This window comes from Talpa europaea (genome assembly GCF_964194135.1).
Source record: "Talpa europaea genome assembly, chromosome: 10".
Classification (NCBI taxonomy): domain Eukaryota; kingdom Metazoa; phylum Chordata; class Mammalia; order Eulipotyphla; family Talpidae; genus Talpa; species Talpa europaea.
This window is the reverse complement of record NC_140077.1, coordinates 110,307,973-110,323,750: the sequence shown is the minus strand read 5'-3', so window position 1 is coordinate 110,323,750 and position 15,778 is coordinate 110,307,973. Positions and strand designations below refer to the sequence as shown.

Below are 15,778 nucleotides of genomic sequence, written 5' to 3'. Positions count from 1 at the left end.
CTGGGTGCATGTTTGATGCTGACATACCGGCTGCAGTTTGAGCTCTTTCTTTAGGTGAGATTCTTAAAAGTGGAATGAGTGACTTAATCCACAGGCACATTTGCTCCCTGCACTTTAGCTCTGCTTTTGCTGATTCAGCTGGATGGGTAGGGCCCGGCCCGGCTGGGCGTCTGCCTCCGCCTCCTTGGTGCTCAGGAGACCTCAGGACAGACGCAGGCGCGTACCTGCCCTGTCACTAGCTGTGGCTCCCCGCTTCTGAATCTCTAGCCAGATTGCATTGAGGCTGATTTCAAATGATGGAGGAGAGCCCCCCAACCCCGTGGCCCTGTGGCCATGCACTGATGTGAGCTCACTGTCTGTTACTGCACAAGTGGTAAGAAAAAGGTGAAATTGTATGAAACCCACAGCTAGTGGTCTTTTCTCCCCACTGCGGGTGTAACTACACAGCCAATAGCCTCCCTTCCTAGACATGCAGGATGGGGCTGGTTTCTCTTGGGCCCTTGGTTCACCAGGCTTTTGCCTCTCTTCTGCCTCCTCCTGCTCAGAGTAAGGAAGGCTGAAAGCCCAGAGTTGAGGACATGTCCTTGTAGCGCCCGCCGCGGGAATGTGATGAAAGTTGAGCTAGTATTTGCAAGTAATGATGGGCCCTACCTGGTGCCCCATGATGCCATGTGGAGAGCTCATGGCACCAGGTGACCTGCTTTCCTGAGGGACCTTCGTAACCGAGTTTCCCTGGCAGGGGTCCAGGTATCAAAGCAAGTTGTTCCCAGCAGCAGGAGGGATAAGGGCAGCCCTATTTCAAGTGTTCTTGCCGTGTCCCACTGGAGTCCAGTGAACCCCTGAAACCATGTACACTTTTATGTTATGTGCCTGTTTCTTTTCTTTTTTTTTTTTTTAAAGATTTATTTATTTATTTATACAAGCACTGGGTACAGTCAGAAGCACGGGAGGGTGAGAGAATTCACCAGAGCCGGAGAGGGGAACAGAACAGGCAGAGTGACGAAGTACACTGCTGAGGGGAGCAGCGGGCGGCAGGAGAGGTCTGCGCACCATGTGGGACCCTCGCCCGGTGGCCGGGAATCGAACCGGTGCTGCAGAGGCTGCAGGCAGCCTTGCAACCCAGCGCTCAACCACTGCGCCACAGGGGAGGCCCAGTTATGTGCCTGTTTCTAAGTGAAGCTTCCTTTGCTTGTATCCCATCCTCAAAGCAGCCCATGACCCAGAAAAGGTGTTAGGGCTGCTTGGTGTGTGTTCATCATGAAGGAGTTTTTGTCCTCGATGCTTGTTTGTTTGCTGTGGGACTTATCCCAGGCTTGGAGCAGGGGTTTAGTAATGAGCTCAACAAGTAAACTGCAGACACTCTTCAATCATTTAAAATTCCCTGCCTCTCCCTCCTCTCTTCCCCCAGGTTTGGTAGAATTTATTTCTGATTTAATTTGATTGTGTGTTTGTTTTGCTGTTATGAAATTGTTTAAGGTCCCGCTCATTTGTTTCCCAGCAAGGTCTGTAAACTCAGAGGACTGTGGAAGGCTGGTGAGCCCACCCCGAGGCATTTGCAGCATTATTTTTGGTGTATTCTGTTGTTTATATTCCTAAGCTAAAGTTAGCACAGATAGCACAAGGCTAGAAAATGGTGACAATAGTTGGAAAACAGGAAATTTTAGGCTTGTGTGTGTTTGGAACAGATGATCATAATGATAGAGCCAGTGGAGTGGAAACTTCCACCGGGCCTGTTTTTTCCTTATTTTTGCTCTTTGAGAAAAGATGGTGCTTCCTGGAAAACAGCTGAAGTATTTTCAAGTAAATGGCTTTCTTTTGTCCCAGCTGCATGGTTAGTTTGTTTTTCTTTATCTTATTTACCCTGGTAGTAAGTAGTATTATGGAAATTTAATATTTTCAAAATAGGTAAAGACATTCCCAAAGGGCTTGTTTTGGATATTTAAATAGCTTAATTATATCAGCGTGCACTGACATGGGTCTTAAAGAAAATTAAAATAACATGAATATTAATAACATGACTATAACCACTGGACTTTGTGGGAAGAAGAGGAGAAATTTGTCCTATTTTAAGGGTTCCCCGTCTTCTTTTTTTTAACCCCCCAATTTCCAGTCTTTAAAACAAAGTTAGCTGCACTGTATTTGTCCAAGCTGTTTCCTGACCGACACCCCTTCCAGGTGTATCCTGGAATTCTATATTTAAAAGGTTAAGTTCATTCACTAATTGCAGAGTTAAGACCATGCATTTCCATACCTGCATAAATCTTTTTTGTTCTGTGTATATCCTGCCTAGATTTCAAAAACTTAATTGATTTCTGTTTGGAGTATTTTTAGGCATACATTTTTAAAATAATTTTTTTAACTATGAAAGTAATTAATGGAAGAAAAAGTTAGGCTATACGATGAAAATACGAAACACGTCTGATCCTCCCATCCGTGTTTCTGGAAATATCACAGTCAGTTAACACTTTTGAGTCTCCTTTCAGACTGTTCTCTGAACATAGTTTCTGGGTGTTGTCTGTGTATTATACACAACCACCTCATACAAATAGAATCCTGCCATATGCAAAATTCTGCAACTTGTGTCTTTTCCTTTAACAATTATCCGTGGGCATTTTTTCACATAGTCAGCTCTATCTCACTTTTTAAATGTTATGCATAGATTTATGATTGTATAAATGGCCCTTGATTTATTTAACCATTAACCTGCTGATGACATTTAGATTAATAGCTATCTTACTAGAAATAGCAGTTTTATCTTGTGAAACATCTATCTTCAACCCTAACATTTCACAGATTACTGAGACTCTACCTCCATTTTGAATCCTGCCAAAGAATAATTAGCAGTAACGATCTTTCATTAAATATCAGTCATGAAATACTTCTTAAGAGATAGCCAAGTAAGCAAGTCCCACTGAACCCCTCCCCCATTTCCTAGGCTATTGTGGGGTTAGTAAAATTACAGTGGCGATGCTTCATGATGGAAGGGCACTTGGCTCAAGATTGTAGGAAGAGCTGTTCTTCTTCAACATCTGGGGTCAAGGTCAACTTGACTAGGGTTTTGCAACCATGGAGAGACCCAAAGGCACCATCAGGGCTCTGCTGCAGGACTACGGGCCAGTGGGCTGGCTCACCAGCTGCTTGGGCTGTGTTGGACACTCAGTGGAGAGGGAGGGGGAGCTGGTGGGCACCTGAACTTGGGGACGCTGAGGAAAGCTTCAAGGGAGTGACCTTGAGCTAGGTCTTGAGACAGTAGGAACTCATTGGTTGGAGACAGGATGTTTTACACGAAACACAGAGCAAAGCAAAAGATCAAGTCTCTGGGAGCCACCGAAGCCTGCAGGGAGGTAGAGCTGGAGGCGGTGAGCATGGCTTGATAACTGCTAACTCTGAAAGGAGTTTGGACTTGGTCCTAAGAGCCACTTTGGACTTCTTTTTTCCTTTGCCCTGAGATCATTTCAAAGTGCACTGGCTCTTGGAGATATCCTGATGAACAGAAAAACCTTCAAGGGCCTCCCTTGTGGTGCAAAGGGTTAAGTCTCAGCACTCTGAAGGTGTTGGCCGCCTCTGCAGCATGAGTCAATCCCCCCCGCCCGGCCAGGGAGCTGACCCACTGGCGCGGCAGACCTCTCCTGTCTCCCCGCTGCTCCCCTCAGCAGTGTATTTCAGTAGATCCACGTTCTGCTCCCCACTCTGTCTCTGGTGATTCCTCTTACACACACCCCCTCCACACACACACACCTCTGGCCTACACCCCAGCTCTTGTATGCATAAATAAATAAAATAAATCTTAAAAAAAGAAAACCTTCAAAGCGTCCCCTCAAAGCTTTGAAGGCATCACAGCGTGTGACCCGCTGCCGCAGATACCAAACAATTTCAGAAATGGTCTCGGCTTTCAAGGAACTTACTATCTAGTTGGGAAAAGAATTCACAAGCATTTGGAACATTTGGAAATGTACATAGTAAAATAACAGATGGTACCAAAGTGTCCTGTGGCAGCTCAAGACTGCAGAGCAATCAGCGATGGGCTGAGCAGAGTCCAGAGGGGAGTTGTGGCTGGGACAGGGACAGCCTGGGAGAATGAATTTGCTTTCCAGTAGTAGGAAGAAGGGAAACAAAAGAAGCAGCGTAGTCAGGTAAAGATGGTGAACAAAAACAAGGAGGGCAGGGAAAACCACACTGGCCAGAGAAAAGTTATGAGAAGCTATGCAGGGAGACATAAGCTTGAAAAGGACCTCTCTCTGGTTTTTCTTCTACTCTAATTCTTTCTTAAGGAACACCCTAATTTTGTCAGTTGGGCCAATGGGTGTCAGTCTTGGTGGTGCAGAATCACCTGCAAAGCATTTAACGCTGCCTGTGTGGGGGCCTCTCAGGATATGATCTAGTTGTCTGAGGAAGGACCCCAAACCGCGCTTCCTTTAAATGAAGCTTTCCAGGCATTCCTCCTGGGCTGCAGGACTGAACTCCCTGAACTGAAATCTCTCTCTTCTCCTTTTCTCACCCATATCTTGGCTTAGTTCCTCAATAATGTGCTTTTCCGGCAAAAGCACATATGGGGAAGAAGTTAGAGCCTTGGCAAGCATTGTACCATGTTTGTACTCCATGGGAAACTCAAGAAATGAGCTTTGAGTAACTACCGTGATTTTCTTAAAAATCAAGCTTGTTGCTTATTGATAAATCAGATCAGTGTTGTGGATTTGTTCATATGATTGCAGGTCGTATTATTGCCCCAGATAATGGGTCTCCATCTGTCCTTCCTAGCCCATCTACCCACACCTCACCCTCTGGAGGGTGCGTGAGGCACCCAGACAGGTGTTCTAAGACAAAAACCTTGTTCCATTGTGGCAAGTCTGATCATTTTACCGTGTGCCATTTGTTTAGATACAGAACGTATTTAAACAGAGCAGTTCTTTTCAAATGAAATTTAAAAATACCCCAGTCAGATTTTTATTTTTTTTTATTATTTTTTAAAAAGATTTATTTGTTTATTTATTTATGTATTTATTTATTTATTTATTTATACAAGCACTGGGTACAGTCAGAAGCGCGGGAGGGTGAGAGGATTCACCAGAGCCAGAGCAGGGAGCAGAGCAGGCAGAAGGACCGAAGTACACTGCTGAGGGGAGCAGCGGGCGGCAGGAGAGGTCTGCGCGCCATGTGGGACCCTCCTCCTGTGGCCGGGGAGCAACCGGGGATCGAACTGGCGCTGCAGAGGTGGGGGGCAGCTTCGCAACCTAGCGCTCAACCGCTGCGCCACCGGGAAGGCCCCCCAGTCAGATTTTTAAATTAATGTATGATAGTCACATCTCTTTCTTGCCTGGCAGTTCTTGTCAGCCAGATCGCAGATGGGCTGGGCGGATTGGGGTGGTGTCAGGACTCCCATAAGGCCAGGCTATGTGTGAGGACCTCAGTCTTTCATCCTTGCCCCTGTGCTTGGCATAAGCAGCAGACAGTGACCGAGTGCCCCTGAGGCCAGGCGAGGGGGACAGAGGATGACAGGTGAAAAACATGAGTCCCAGCCCTCGAGAAACTCAGACATGGAACTGGGAATGAGGTGGAAATGGAGAGCTTGCAGGGTGCCTGCGGTGGATGGTGCCCCGAGAGGTGGGTGCTGAATCCAGGGGTGGCTGTTGTGCCCAGCGCCAGCGTGTGGCAGGGCCAGAGGTGGGACGGAGCAGTGATGCATTTCCAACGTCGGAAGACTGTGCGAGGCAAAAAGGGAGGCAGGATTTGTCGGGAGGGGCTTGGAGCCTCAGCGGGCTGGGTTTCATCCTGCAGGCAGAGACAGTCCCTGGAGCTAAGGAATCTGGTAAATGGGTTGCAGAGTCTCCCCACGAGGTGGATGTTGAGTTGGCAGTGCAATCCAGGCACACTTGCACTGGGTGGTTACAGTAGTAACCAGCACAAATCTGGAACCCGGGAGGAGAATGCTGCAGTTCAAGTGTGGGGCTCTTAAGCTTCTTCACCAGGCAACTGTTGATGGAGTCTTACGACTGCATTGCTTGGTCAACTCGACATTGAAGGTGACTATTGCATATCAACAAATGGCAGCCACATAAATGTTTGCACAGTTCCTCTCCAGCAGATCTACTGGTGATGGGAGTCCACTAACTATAGTGATTTTTCACATGAATTTTGTTCCCAACTACACTGACTGTTGGCTTTTGAAGGTTTCTGGAAAACATGTTCCTTTTTGTCTGTGGCTGCTTCACAGGACTAGGAAGGCCGTGGACAGCTTTCTCTAGGGCTACCAAGGCAGCAGGGATAAAAATAGGACAAACTTTAAGAATCCCAGATATTTTCAGATAACAAAGACTGATTTATGTGGGCCCGTTTTGTGTTCTGACAAAACATAGAGAAGCTTTTGTGCTGTGATTAGCGAGGGAGCTGATGTCAGTTCTCTTGTCAAACATCAAGCTTTATCTGTGGCTAAATTGTGCTTTGTGCCATAATCCAGAGAACCTTTGTATCTGCCTTATTAATGTGTGTAGTTTATGTAATTGCTTTTGTTTTCCAGTTTGATCTGTGCCAGATTCAATGAGAGTGACTCATTTTGTGACTGAGACAAACATGCACATTTGGACCATGTGAAAAATAAATAAATAAGTGGCAGGTGCTACTTGGCTAAATTCGGTGTTTTCATGCTGCAACTTCCTGCTGGAAGATTCATTCTTGTATCGTGTCTGCTCAGCCCCTGTAATCGCTGGCCCCGTCTACCTAGTGCACCTAAGCTCATGGCGACTCACTTTGTGACTATTTTCACTTCCAAGGGTCTTTTAAATTTTCACAATGTCCTTCCAACAGGATGCACAGAAGCGGATGGGGGCGCTACAGTTGACCACGAGACAGAGTGGCACATAAGCTGTAGCAAAAAGTTTTTCCATTTTCCCAGAGACATGTGTCTTAGGAAAGCTTGGTTATGTTGCTTTATTACATAGACGTTTAGGATGGGAGCGCTTTTCCTGAAGTGGAGGATGTTTTGTAAAAGTGCACCTTTCTATTCCACATGGTTCCTGTATTTAATGTTCTCAAAAATGTTTCAACTTTATAGCCATTAGTGGAATTCTATTGTTTGTATAAATATTCTATGTCCCAGCCACTGCACTACATACATTAGTATGGGATGTCAAGTAAAAGAGACGCAGTCATTATCTTTTTTGACTTTACTATCTGCTAGGAGAGTTACATAGTAAATAAATAAATGCAAAGAAAAATTGAATTGTAAGATCACCATGTAGATAAATAATGAGGCACCTAAAACCATTCTCTGCTTTATATTGGGGGTGGTCGTGTTGAGGGTGGTCAGTGCAAAGAAGACCTCAGGGTCAGAGTCAGCCAGGGGTGTCAGGGAAAGGATACTGGCCTTAAGAAAAGGCACGTGCAAAGTCCCTGTGGCAGGATGTAACTGGGCGTCCTGTGAAACCACATTATTAGAAGGGAGGAGCGACAGTTGCTAAAACTTGAGAAAAAAGACAACTGTTTCAAAGATTTCTGGTGAACGAAATAAGCAGGGTGGGATAGCTGTTTGGGGTGAGAACTGGTGATGCTCCCCACAACCCCACCGGTGCAGGGGCCTCCTTGGAGCAAAGCAGAGAAATTGATGTCTGCAGTACTTGGTCCGTGTCGTTGGGGAATGGATGAATTATGTTTAATGAATTATGTAGTAAGGCATTTTAGAAATATTTCCATGCAAGACATTAAAATTTTAAAAAGCCATTTCTGTATTTAAAGATGGAACTTTCATGATCTGGAGAAATCACTTACTAAAAGATTTGATTCCTTGATGGCCTTGGATAAATGGCATAATAGGGTTTTTCTTTTCTTGTTACTTATTTTTTCAAGCCCACAGCTTGATAGGGAGATTATCTATAAAGGCATAATTTTATTAAGAGATGGTATTTGCTTTGAAGTAAACAGTTATCTGTTAATGAGATGGATTTTTGTAATCCAAAAGCCAGTACTAAATTCATGGGAACGTAGCACTTTATAACTTCACACCTTCTCTGTATTGTCTGTGAAGACTCTGAGAGTCTACACTGCCTTCTTCTGGACACGAATTGCTTACTTTTTGTTTGAGCTGAATCCACTGAGAGGTTAATTTAAAATTTTGATGATATTAAAAGACTGTATAATGTTTTGAGGCCTTTGTGATTTTTCTAGTAATCTTGTTAAAGGATTGCTCAAATTTTCCACGGAGGAGTGCCTCTTCATTTAGCAGTAGTTCTGCAGATATGTGCCAAGGTTGCTGTGGTCTCAAGTATTTTTGTGTATGTAAATATTTTTGTCATCATGAGTAAATTCCTTGAGGGCTGGAATCATGAATTACATATTTACATTTCTTCCCACAAAGTACCTAGCACAATATTAGCAGTATAATCAGTAACGTGTTGACTGGCCAACACATTGAGTTACTTCTTAAATTTTTACAAATTTTCTTGAATGTATACAATTTAAAGAATTTATTCGAATGTTAAATATGATGTTATCACCCAAGTTAACTCAGTTATCGGTAGAGTTGTCCAAATTAAAGATCAGATACGCTGGTTTATGGACCACACAGACCCCTTAGTTTTCATTTTCTCTATCTCTGCCTCAGACCATTGTCCTCACTCCCCAGACCTTTCATCAGAAAACGCCAAGTCAAAATTAATTCATGTCAAAATTTATGATAAAATTTGTTGAAGATAGAGGCTAAGATGGATTATCTGTTGGAAAATTGTATGTGGGTTTTAGTTAATACTCTTGTCTCTCTGCTCACATGTATTTTGTGGGATAAAATGAAGCGATTTCTACTTGACATTACAGTGCTTTTGTGTTATACATGCCAAATTTTGTAAAACATAAAAAATGAGACGCTATCATATCATCCTAGTTTTGATTTTGGTGATTATAAATTTATTAGATTTTTCTTTTTTCTTAATAAATTTACTGATATATAAGTGAAGACACAGAAATCATGTTTTAGGGAAAATCAGTCTATGTTACAGGACCAACATCATGAGCATCCTTGGTTTAATTAGACTGGTGTGGAGAGCACCACATTCCTACTGTACTATGAGTAACATTTCTGAAAATACCCTAAACATAATGCCGTCATTGCCCCAAGTTATCATCATGGGAAAAGTCCCACGCTTTGTGTCTTTAACGATGGTGATGTTGGATATCTTTTGGTGTGTTTATTGATGACCGTTTCTCTGTTTTTTAATTGGGTTGTTTCAGTGGTTACTGAACTAGGATGGATTTATACATATTCTAGGCATTAATCAATTACCACATATGTGATTTGTAAATATTTTCTCCCAGTCTGTGAGTTGCCTTTTCATGCTGTTGAGTGTGCTTCGGTGTGAAAGATTGTTGCTTTTAATGGAGGCCAGTTCACTTACAGTTTCCTTTGTTTCCTGTACTGGTTGGTGACATAGCTAAGAAATAGATCATTGCCAAGCTCATTGTCAGGAAACTTTTCCCTATGTTTTTTCCCTAAGAGTTTTATAGCTTTGGCTCTTACATTTACATCTTTGGTTCATTTTAATGTTATATAATTTTGTATGGTAGGAGTTTGACTTCATTCTTTTGTTTGCAGGCAGACATCCAGTTTTCCCAGCATCCTTTATTGAAACCACTGCTTTAAAAAAAAAATATTTAGTAAAAACTGAACCTTCTCTGGTTTGTTGGCTTGCTATCATACATCAATGCCTTCTGATACCAATCAGTATCTTCTAATAGAAGATCTAATAGAAAACATACACAGGATGAAGTTAACTTTGCTTTTCAATAGTGACAGCATTCTGTAGAAACAAAGAAAACATAGACTTAGCCTAGACAATGCATTGTAAAATTGGCGTGATAAGTGTGCATCTCCTTGTAAGATTTCTCTCCACTTAATACTAAATGGAGACTGTTGTTTTGTTCTAGGCGTGGAAAAGGAGATGGTTTGTGCTACGCAGCGGCCGTCTAACTGGAGACCCGGATGTCTTGGAATATTACAAAAATGATCACGCCAAGAAGCCCATCCGTATCATTGATTTAAACTTATGCCAACAAGTCGATGCTGGATTGACATTTAACAAAAAAGAATTTGAAAACAGCTACATTTTCGATATCAACACCATTGACCGAATTTTCTACTTGGTGGCGGACAGCGAAGAGGAGATGAATAAGTGGGTCCGTTGTATTTGTGACATCTGTGGGTTTAATCCTACAGAAGAAGGTAAGGTCAAGATTGAATTGTTCAACCTGATGGCTCCTTTATGGCTGCATTTTTAGAGCTGTCATGACATACTTTTATTATTTTAGTTACATAATATATAATGCAATTTTATTTTCCTATAATATCAGCAACATTTGTAAAAAGGCCTGCACCCTTTCATCAGTTTAAGGAGAGATTTTTTTAAATGTGTTATGGGAAGAGATGCTTTGAGCACTGTCCAGAAAAGAGGACCAGAAGATGTACTTAGTTAAGAGCATTTGTCGAGTCCCTCTATAAATACTAAGTTGAACCATATAATACTGCTGTTTGACCATTTTTGATCAATTAAAAACAGTATCTTCATGAGACTCTATATAACCCTTTAGGTTTTACTTTTAGAACTATACTGGATTTTGAAGTTAGGAAATAACCCAGGAGACTGTCAATAGCTGCAAAAAACAAAGGCTCCTGGGCCACAAAATGTGATGATTAAGTACCAGAGAGACGAAGGATAGCACAGAGCATAGCCAAGAAATAGAGGGGGCTCAGGTGTGGATAAGAGGTAGTACAGAAATCGTCTTCCACGAAGACAAATGGTAAATTGCTCTCTTCCCAGAAGCAGTATTTCTATGTAAGTAGGAGGAGGGGTGCAGACCCTTTCAGGCTTAGGGGCTGAAGAAGGGAGAGAAAGGTCTGAGAGGTAGAAAAGAATTCTACTTGCCTGGAATAGAAGGGTATGAATGATAAAGGCAAGGGGAGCTTGACTTGCAGATCTGAGATGTAGGGTGTCCATGCTGGGGAGAGCTGCCTGAGTAGAGGTCTCAACCTGGGCTGTGCCAGCAGAGTCCCTCTTTGGGTGCTTTGACGTAGCTGTCCTGACCCCTTACTTCCTGTCCACTGCTGTTTTTTTTTTTTTTTTAAATATTTACTTTTTATTTATACAATAGCTGGGGTACAGGCCAGAGGCACAGGAGGATGAAGGATTCACCAGAGACAGAGCGGGGAGCAGAACAGGCAGACACCAAAAGCACTGCTGAGGGGAGCAGCGGGTGCGACAGGAAAGATCTGCCTGTACCATGTGGGACTCTCCCTGGCGGGGAATCGAACCCATGCTGCAGAGGCTGCAGACAGCTTCACAGCGCTGTGCTCAACCCACGCCAGTACAATTGAGCTTTGCAGAGCCAAGAATCAGAAGGAAGGGTGTCCCGGTGTCTTTGAGCTTGTGGTGGTCATGACTAGGCTCAGGTTTACTGTTGTGCGTTTCTGTACACCTGCATTTGGGAGAGCTGAAGGTGCAGTGAACACTGGAAAAATTGTGTCAGCTGTCAAGATCAAGTTTTGGATTGAAGTGAAACGACAGTCAGCTCTAATTAGCTCGGGTCAGCCTGCGGCTTCCTCTCTGGCCCTGCTGCAGCCCAGGAGAAGGAGCCTCTCAGGGCTGGGATTGAAAAGTGGGGGCTTAGGGGAACCCCCTGGTGAGGGGCTGCAGAATTGCCAAGGCAGCCGCTCTGAGAAGGGAAAGGAGGGACCGAGCTCAGCCAGAAGGCAGCTGGCCCACCAGGGCGCTTCCGTGGCTGGTGTGAAACCCAGAAAGGATTTCACATAAGGAGCTGAGGCTTCCATTGTGTTTGTGCAGTTAATAAATATGTCCACATTTTAATTGGGCTTGGGCTGCTAATTCTGACTCCATCTAAATGCTTCTCCTTTCTTTATTTGTATGTATATTTTTTAGTGCAATAGAAGATTTTAAAGTTAAATCAGAAATGAGATCACTTTCTTTCTAATGGGTAGCTAACAACCAGGCAATGATAGTAACTACTGCATTTAGATAACTCGCTAGTTTTGTTATATGATGGATTTCCAGTTAAAATCATTGAAGACATTTTATAATTTTTCTGTTGTTCTTTCACTGACTGCCTTTTCAATTTAGAATTTGGGGGACATAAGGGCAGACCTTCCTCACTGATAACCCCTAGAGTCAGAAGCCCTGCAAGGTGAAGGAGTAGGTGTTCTCTGTTTCTCTGTTCTCCTTGTAGTTCTCCTAAGTACATTTAACAAAGAAAATGAGATCCTTTTTAGAAGAGGTACATTCTTCAATTAGGAAACGTATCTAATTTGGGGAGGCCCATTCAAGAGTGGGTCAAGTTGAGAGCTCCCAATACAAGAATTTCTTATCCTCAAGTGAGTGTCCTTGATAAACTACATTTTAAGGCACACATATAGACATAGAACTGAATATCTAGTGGGAGAGGATTCATTCCCAAAATAATTTATTACGGTTGCTGATCAATGCAGGTTATATATATAAAACATGCATATATACATACACACAGATATATATATATATATATGTGCACAGATATGTATACACATATATATGTACACAGGTATGTGTATAGACACACACACAGATATATACACAGAGGGCTTTACACACATACACACACACACACACAGAGGGCCATATACATATATATATGGCCTTCACAGAGCTCCCAGTCTAGTAGGAGAGACAGGCAAATAATCTAGGAATTATAATACTGTTCAATATGTATTCTGCTAAAGAAAAAATAAAGAATCCTAAGATGGCAGTAGACTTAGTCTTCAGAAGGTCCAGGAAAGCTTAGGTAGTTGTAAGTAACTCTGAGATTTTAACTGATAGTGTACTGAGAACCTTATTTTTGTACATAATGGAACATTTTCATTAATATTGGTAGCCCAAGTTCCTCACAATATATTTTCACTTTATGTACCTCCTACCAGTATAGGGTGGAGCGAAGTTTCAAAACTTCAAAGCTACAGTGACATTTTTGGTTACAGAAATCCTGAATTCTTATAAAACATTGGAAATATATTTGACTTGAGTAAAACATCCAATTTATGAACTTTTTGTCTTCACAATAACCATAAAAGGAGCGGTTGTAAGGAAATGAATAATGACTAATCAAATCTGATATCTATACTATGTGAGCTGGTTACCAAGAACAGCTATGCTAATCACAAATCATTTTTATCTGTTCTTTAAAAATAACCCCTAAGGACTTTCTTTTGCCAACATGTCCTAAATTTAGTTCCTGAGCTATATCTGAATGCTACTTCATTTATTTTTTAAATTCTGCAACTTAGATTTTTTTACAAGTTTATCCTGACCATCTCCCAAATAGCCAAGTTAAAAATATCTCCCAGTATGTCAAAAATTTGAGTTTTTGGAATAAATCAGCAAAAGATGAGCAGTGCTTCATTGTATAGTATCAAGGAGCCATGAAAACATTTTATCTTGCTCTGTAATTTTGTTTTTATGATGCGTAGTAGCAAAACCACATGGATTACAAGTCAACCACCAAATTTCCTTATTCATTTGTAGTTGCTGACTTTGCTTAGATGCCTTTAAAAACGCCACATGTTAAAGATTTGTATCAAATTCTAAACCACAAAGAACTGCTATTATCTTTTGTAATCACGTTTGTTGAGTTTAATACGACAAGGTCCATATCAAAATGCCTTTGTCTTCCATTAACCACTACCTGTTTATAGTCTCCTTTCTAAATAGAGCTCGGCACCATCACCAAATAATGGGTGTTTTTGTTTTTACGTCCATCTGTCCCCGAGCCCCGTACTTTTCCCATTTCCTAGCATTGACTTTGCTCCACTCTTGACTTCAAACTAATAACACAAAAAGGGCTTTTCACTAGACTGATTTCAGGCCAGACGTGGAAAAGCACAGACTCTGTTTGGATAGCACAGTAGGAGAAAATAACTCTCCCCAGTCCCTAGGAGAATAACTAGTTTTCTCCCGAAAACAAAAGGAAAGGGGAAAATTCTGACCTGTGTTTTGATTCCAGGAACCTCTTAAAATACCGCTGCCGTGTCATTTCCGCTGCCCCAGGTGACGGCGGGTGGCCGAGTGGGCAGCTCCGCAGCCCGGCTTCACCTTCTAGTCGTCGGACCGCGTGTGGCTCCTGTGCATGCTTTGATTTAGTGGGTTTGAGAATACAAGTTAATTTCTTTTGCTTTTCTTGGAAATGTGCAGATTTATATTCATTTCTCCACGCAGGTGGAAACTGTTAAATCTGCTAAACAAAAACAAATGCTGAGAAATGCAGCCTCAGGCTGGTCTGCAGCTCAGTAGCTGAGGGTGACACCCCAACCTAACTCTAGCATTATGAATGTTGACAGGCATTATCTGGGCACCCCAGCTTCTGTGAGGGACGCTAATACCGGCCACTGAGACTCCAAATAGGGTAAAACTATGCTTTAAGCTAGAGCTCTGGTAGCAATATATTATTTGTAGTGCTCACATAATCTCTTCACCGAAAGCTCCTTAAGGCTTTCCTTAGCAGTACTTATTAGCTTTCTAAGTAAAATTCAATTAAGAGTTTGCTCCAACAGCTTATTAGGCCTTTAATGGATGCTAATTATACTCTTCATGCCTTCTGAATTAAGAGACAGGAAATAATTTTACACACATAAGCAAACCCTACACTGGGGTTGGCTCTCAGAAACTTGAGACCAGCCTTACTTAGAAAGAGCAAGGGAGCAAGGCAGCTACTTCCAGGATAGAATAGGGGCAGATCACCTGTCTTTTTAAGGTGGGACCGAGGTTTCATAGTGTGAATGGTTGGTTAACTTTGGCCAGAAATGTTATGTTTGAGAATATTTACACAGTGTCATGCTTGGTTGAAGTATACAGAGCCGAGTGAGTGTGTGCATATATAGTCAAGTCAGCACAGGTTACGTAATCCCCAAAAGTCCAGCTTGTAAAGACATGAACCTCGGTGATAGGGCGGCCTCCTTACCTTTTAAAGCCTTTGATGCAGTGCAGTTTGGAATGGGTTGGTTTGCTTTTCTCTGCTGTTTGAAGGTCTTTTCGTTCATAAACCTGCTAGTGAATACAATGGAAGTTTTTCCTCTAGTTCTTACCTCCTAGAAGATATATGAATCTTTCCATATTGGGAATAAGATATTAAAAGTCAGGGCCTCCCTGGTGGCTCAGGGGTTAAGCACTGCGCAATGAAGTAATCCACAGCCTCTGTAGCATGAGTTCGATCCCCGGCCATCCGGGGAGCAACCCACATGGCGCAGCAGACCTTTCCTATCTCGCCCGCTGCTCCCCTTGGCAGTGTTTCAGTCAGTCTGCCTGTTCTGTTCCCCACTCTATCTCTGGTGGATCCTCTCACCTTCTCCCCCACACCATTTCTGACCTGTACCCCAGCTCTTGTATGCATAAATAAATCTTAAAAAAAAAAAGATTAAAAGGCAGTGGTGGGGAGAGGAACCTTTGAATCCCTGGCCTCTTTTCAGAAAAATCAAAGGATCTGGCAGCTGTAAACTTTGTCGAGGGTCAAGGACTTATGTCATTCACAGGTGGGAGAACAGGAAGGTTAAAAATGCGATGGTCCCATTGTGTTAATAAAACAAGGTCAGACAAATGTGATTGTGGAACTGGGTGATTCCCCAACGCGCGCCATTCCCCCTGGCTCCCCATCCACCTCCAAGATGAATCACTCAGTATATTTAGTGTATAGACATCAAGTTTAGGAAGACATTAAAGGAAAAGTGTATTTATAAAAGCAACCACCTGGAAAAGTGACTTTA

The 15,778-nt window shown here is 42.6% G+C and overlaps 1 protein-coding gene across 3 annotated transcripts in view; it reads left to right on the top strand.

The window, feature by feature from the left end:
• GAB1 (GRB2 associated binding protein 1) overlaps window positions 1–15,778 on the top strand; it is a gene marked incomplete at both ends in the record, with an annotated part of 99,672 nt that overhangs the window by 60,066 nt on the left and 23,828 nt on the right. For 2 of the 3 annotated variants that reach the window (XM_084244961.1, XM_084244960.1), the window contains one exon: window positions 9,910–10,204. The exons of the other annotated variant lie outside the window; for it this stretch is intronic. In XM_084244961.1, the coding sequence (XP_084101087.1) occupies window positions 9,910–10,204 (295 nt within the window). The remainder of the gene's footprint in view (window positions 1–9,909; window positions 10,205–15,778) is intronic. 3 annotated transcript variants of the gene reach the window in all.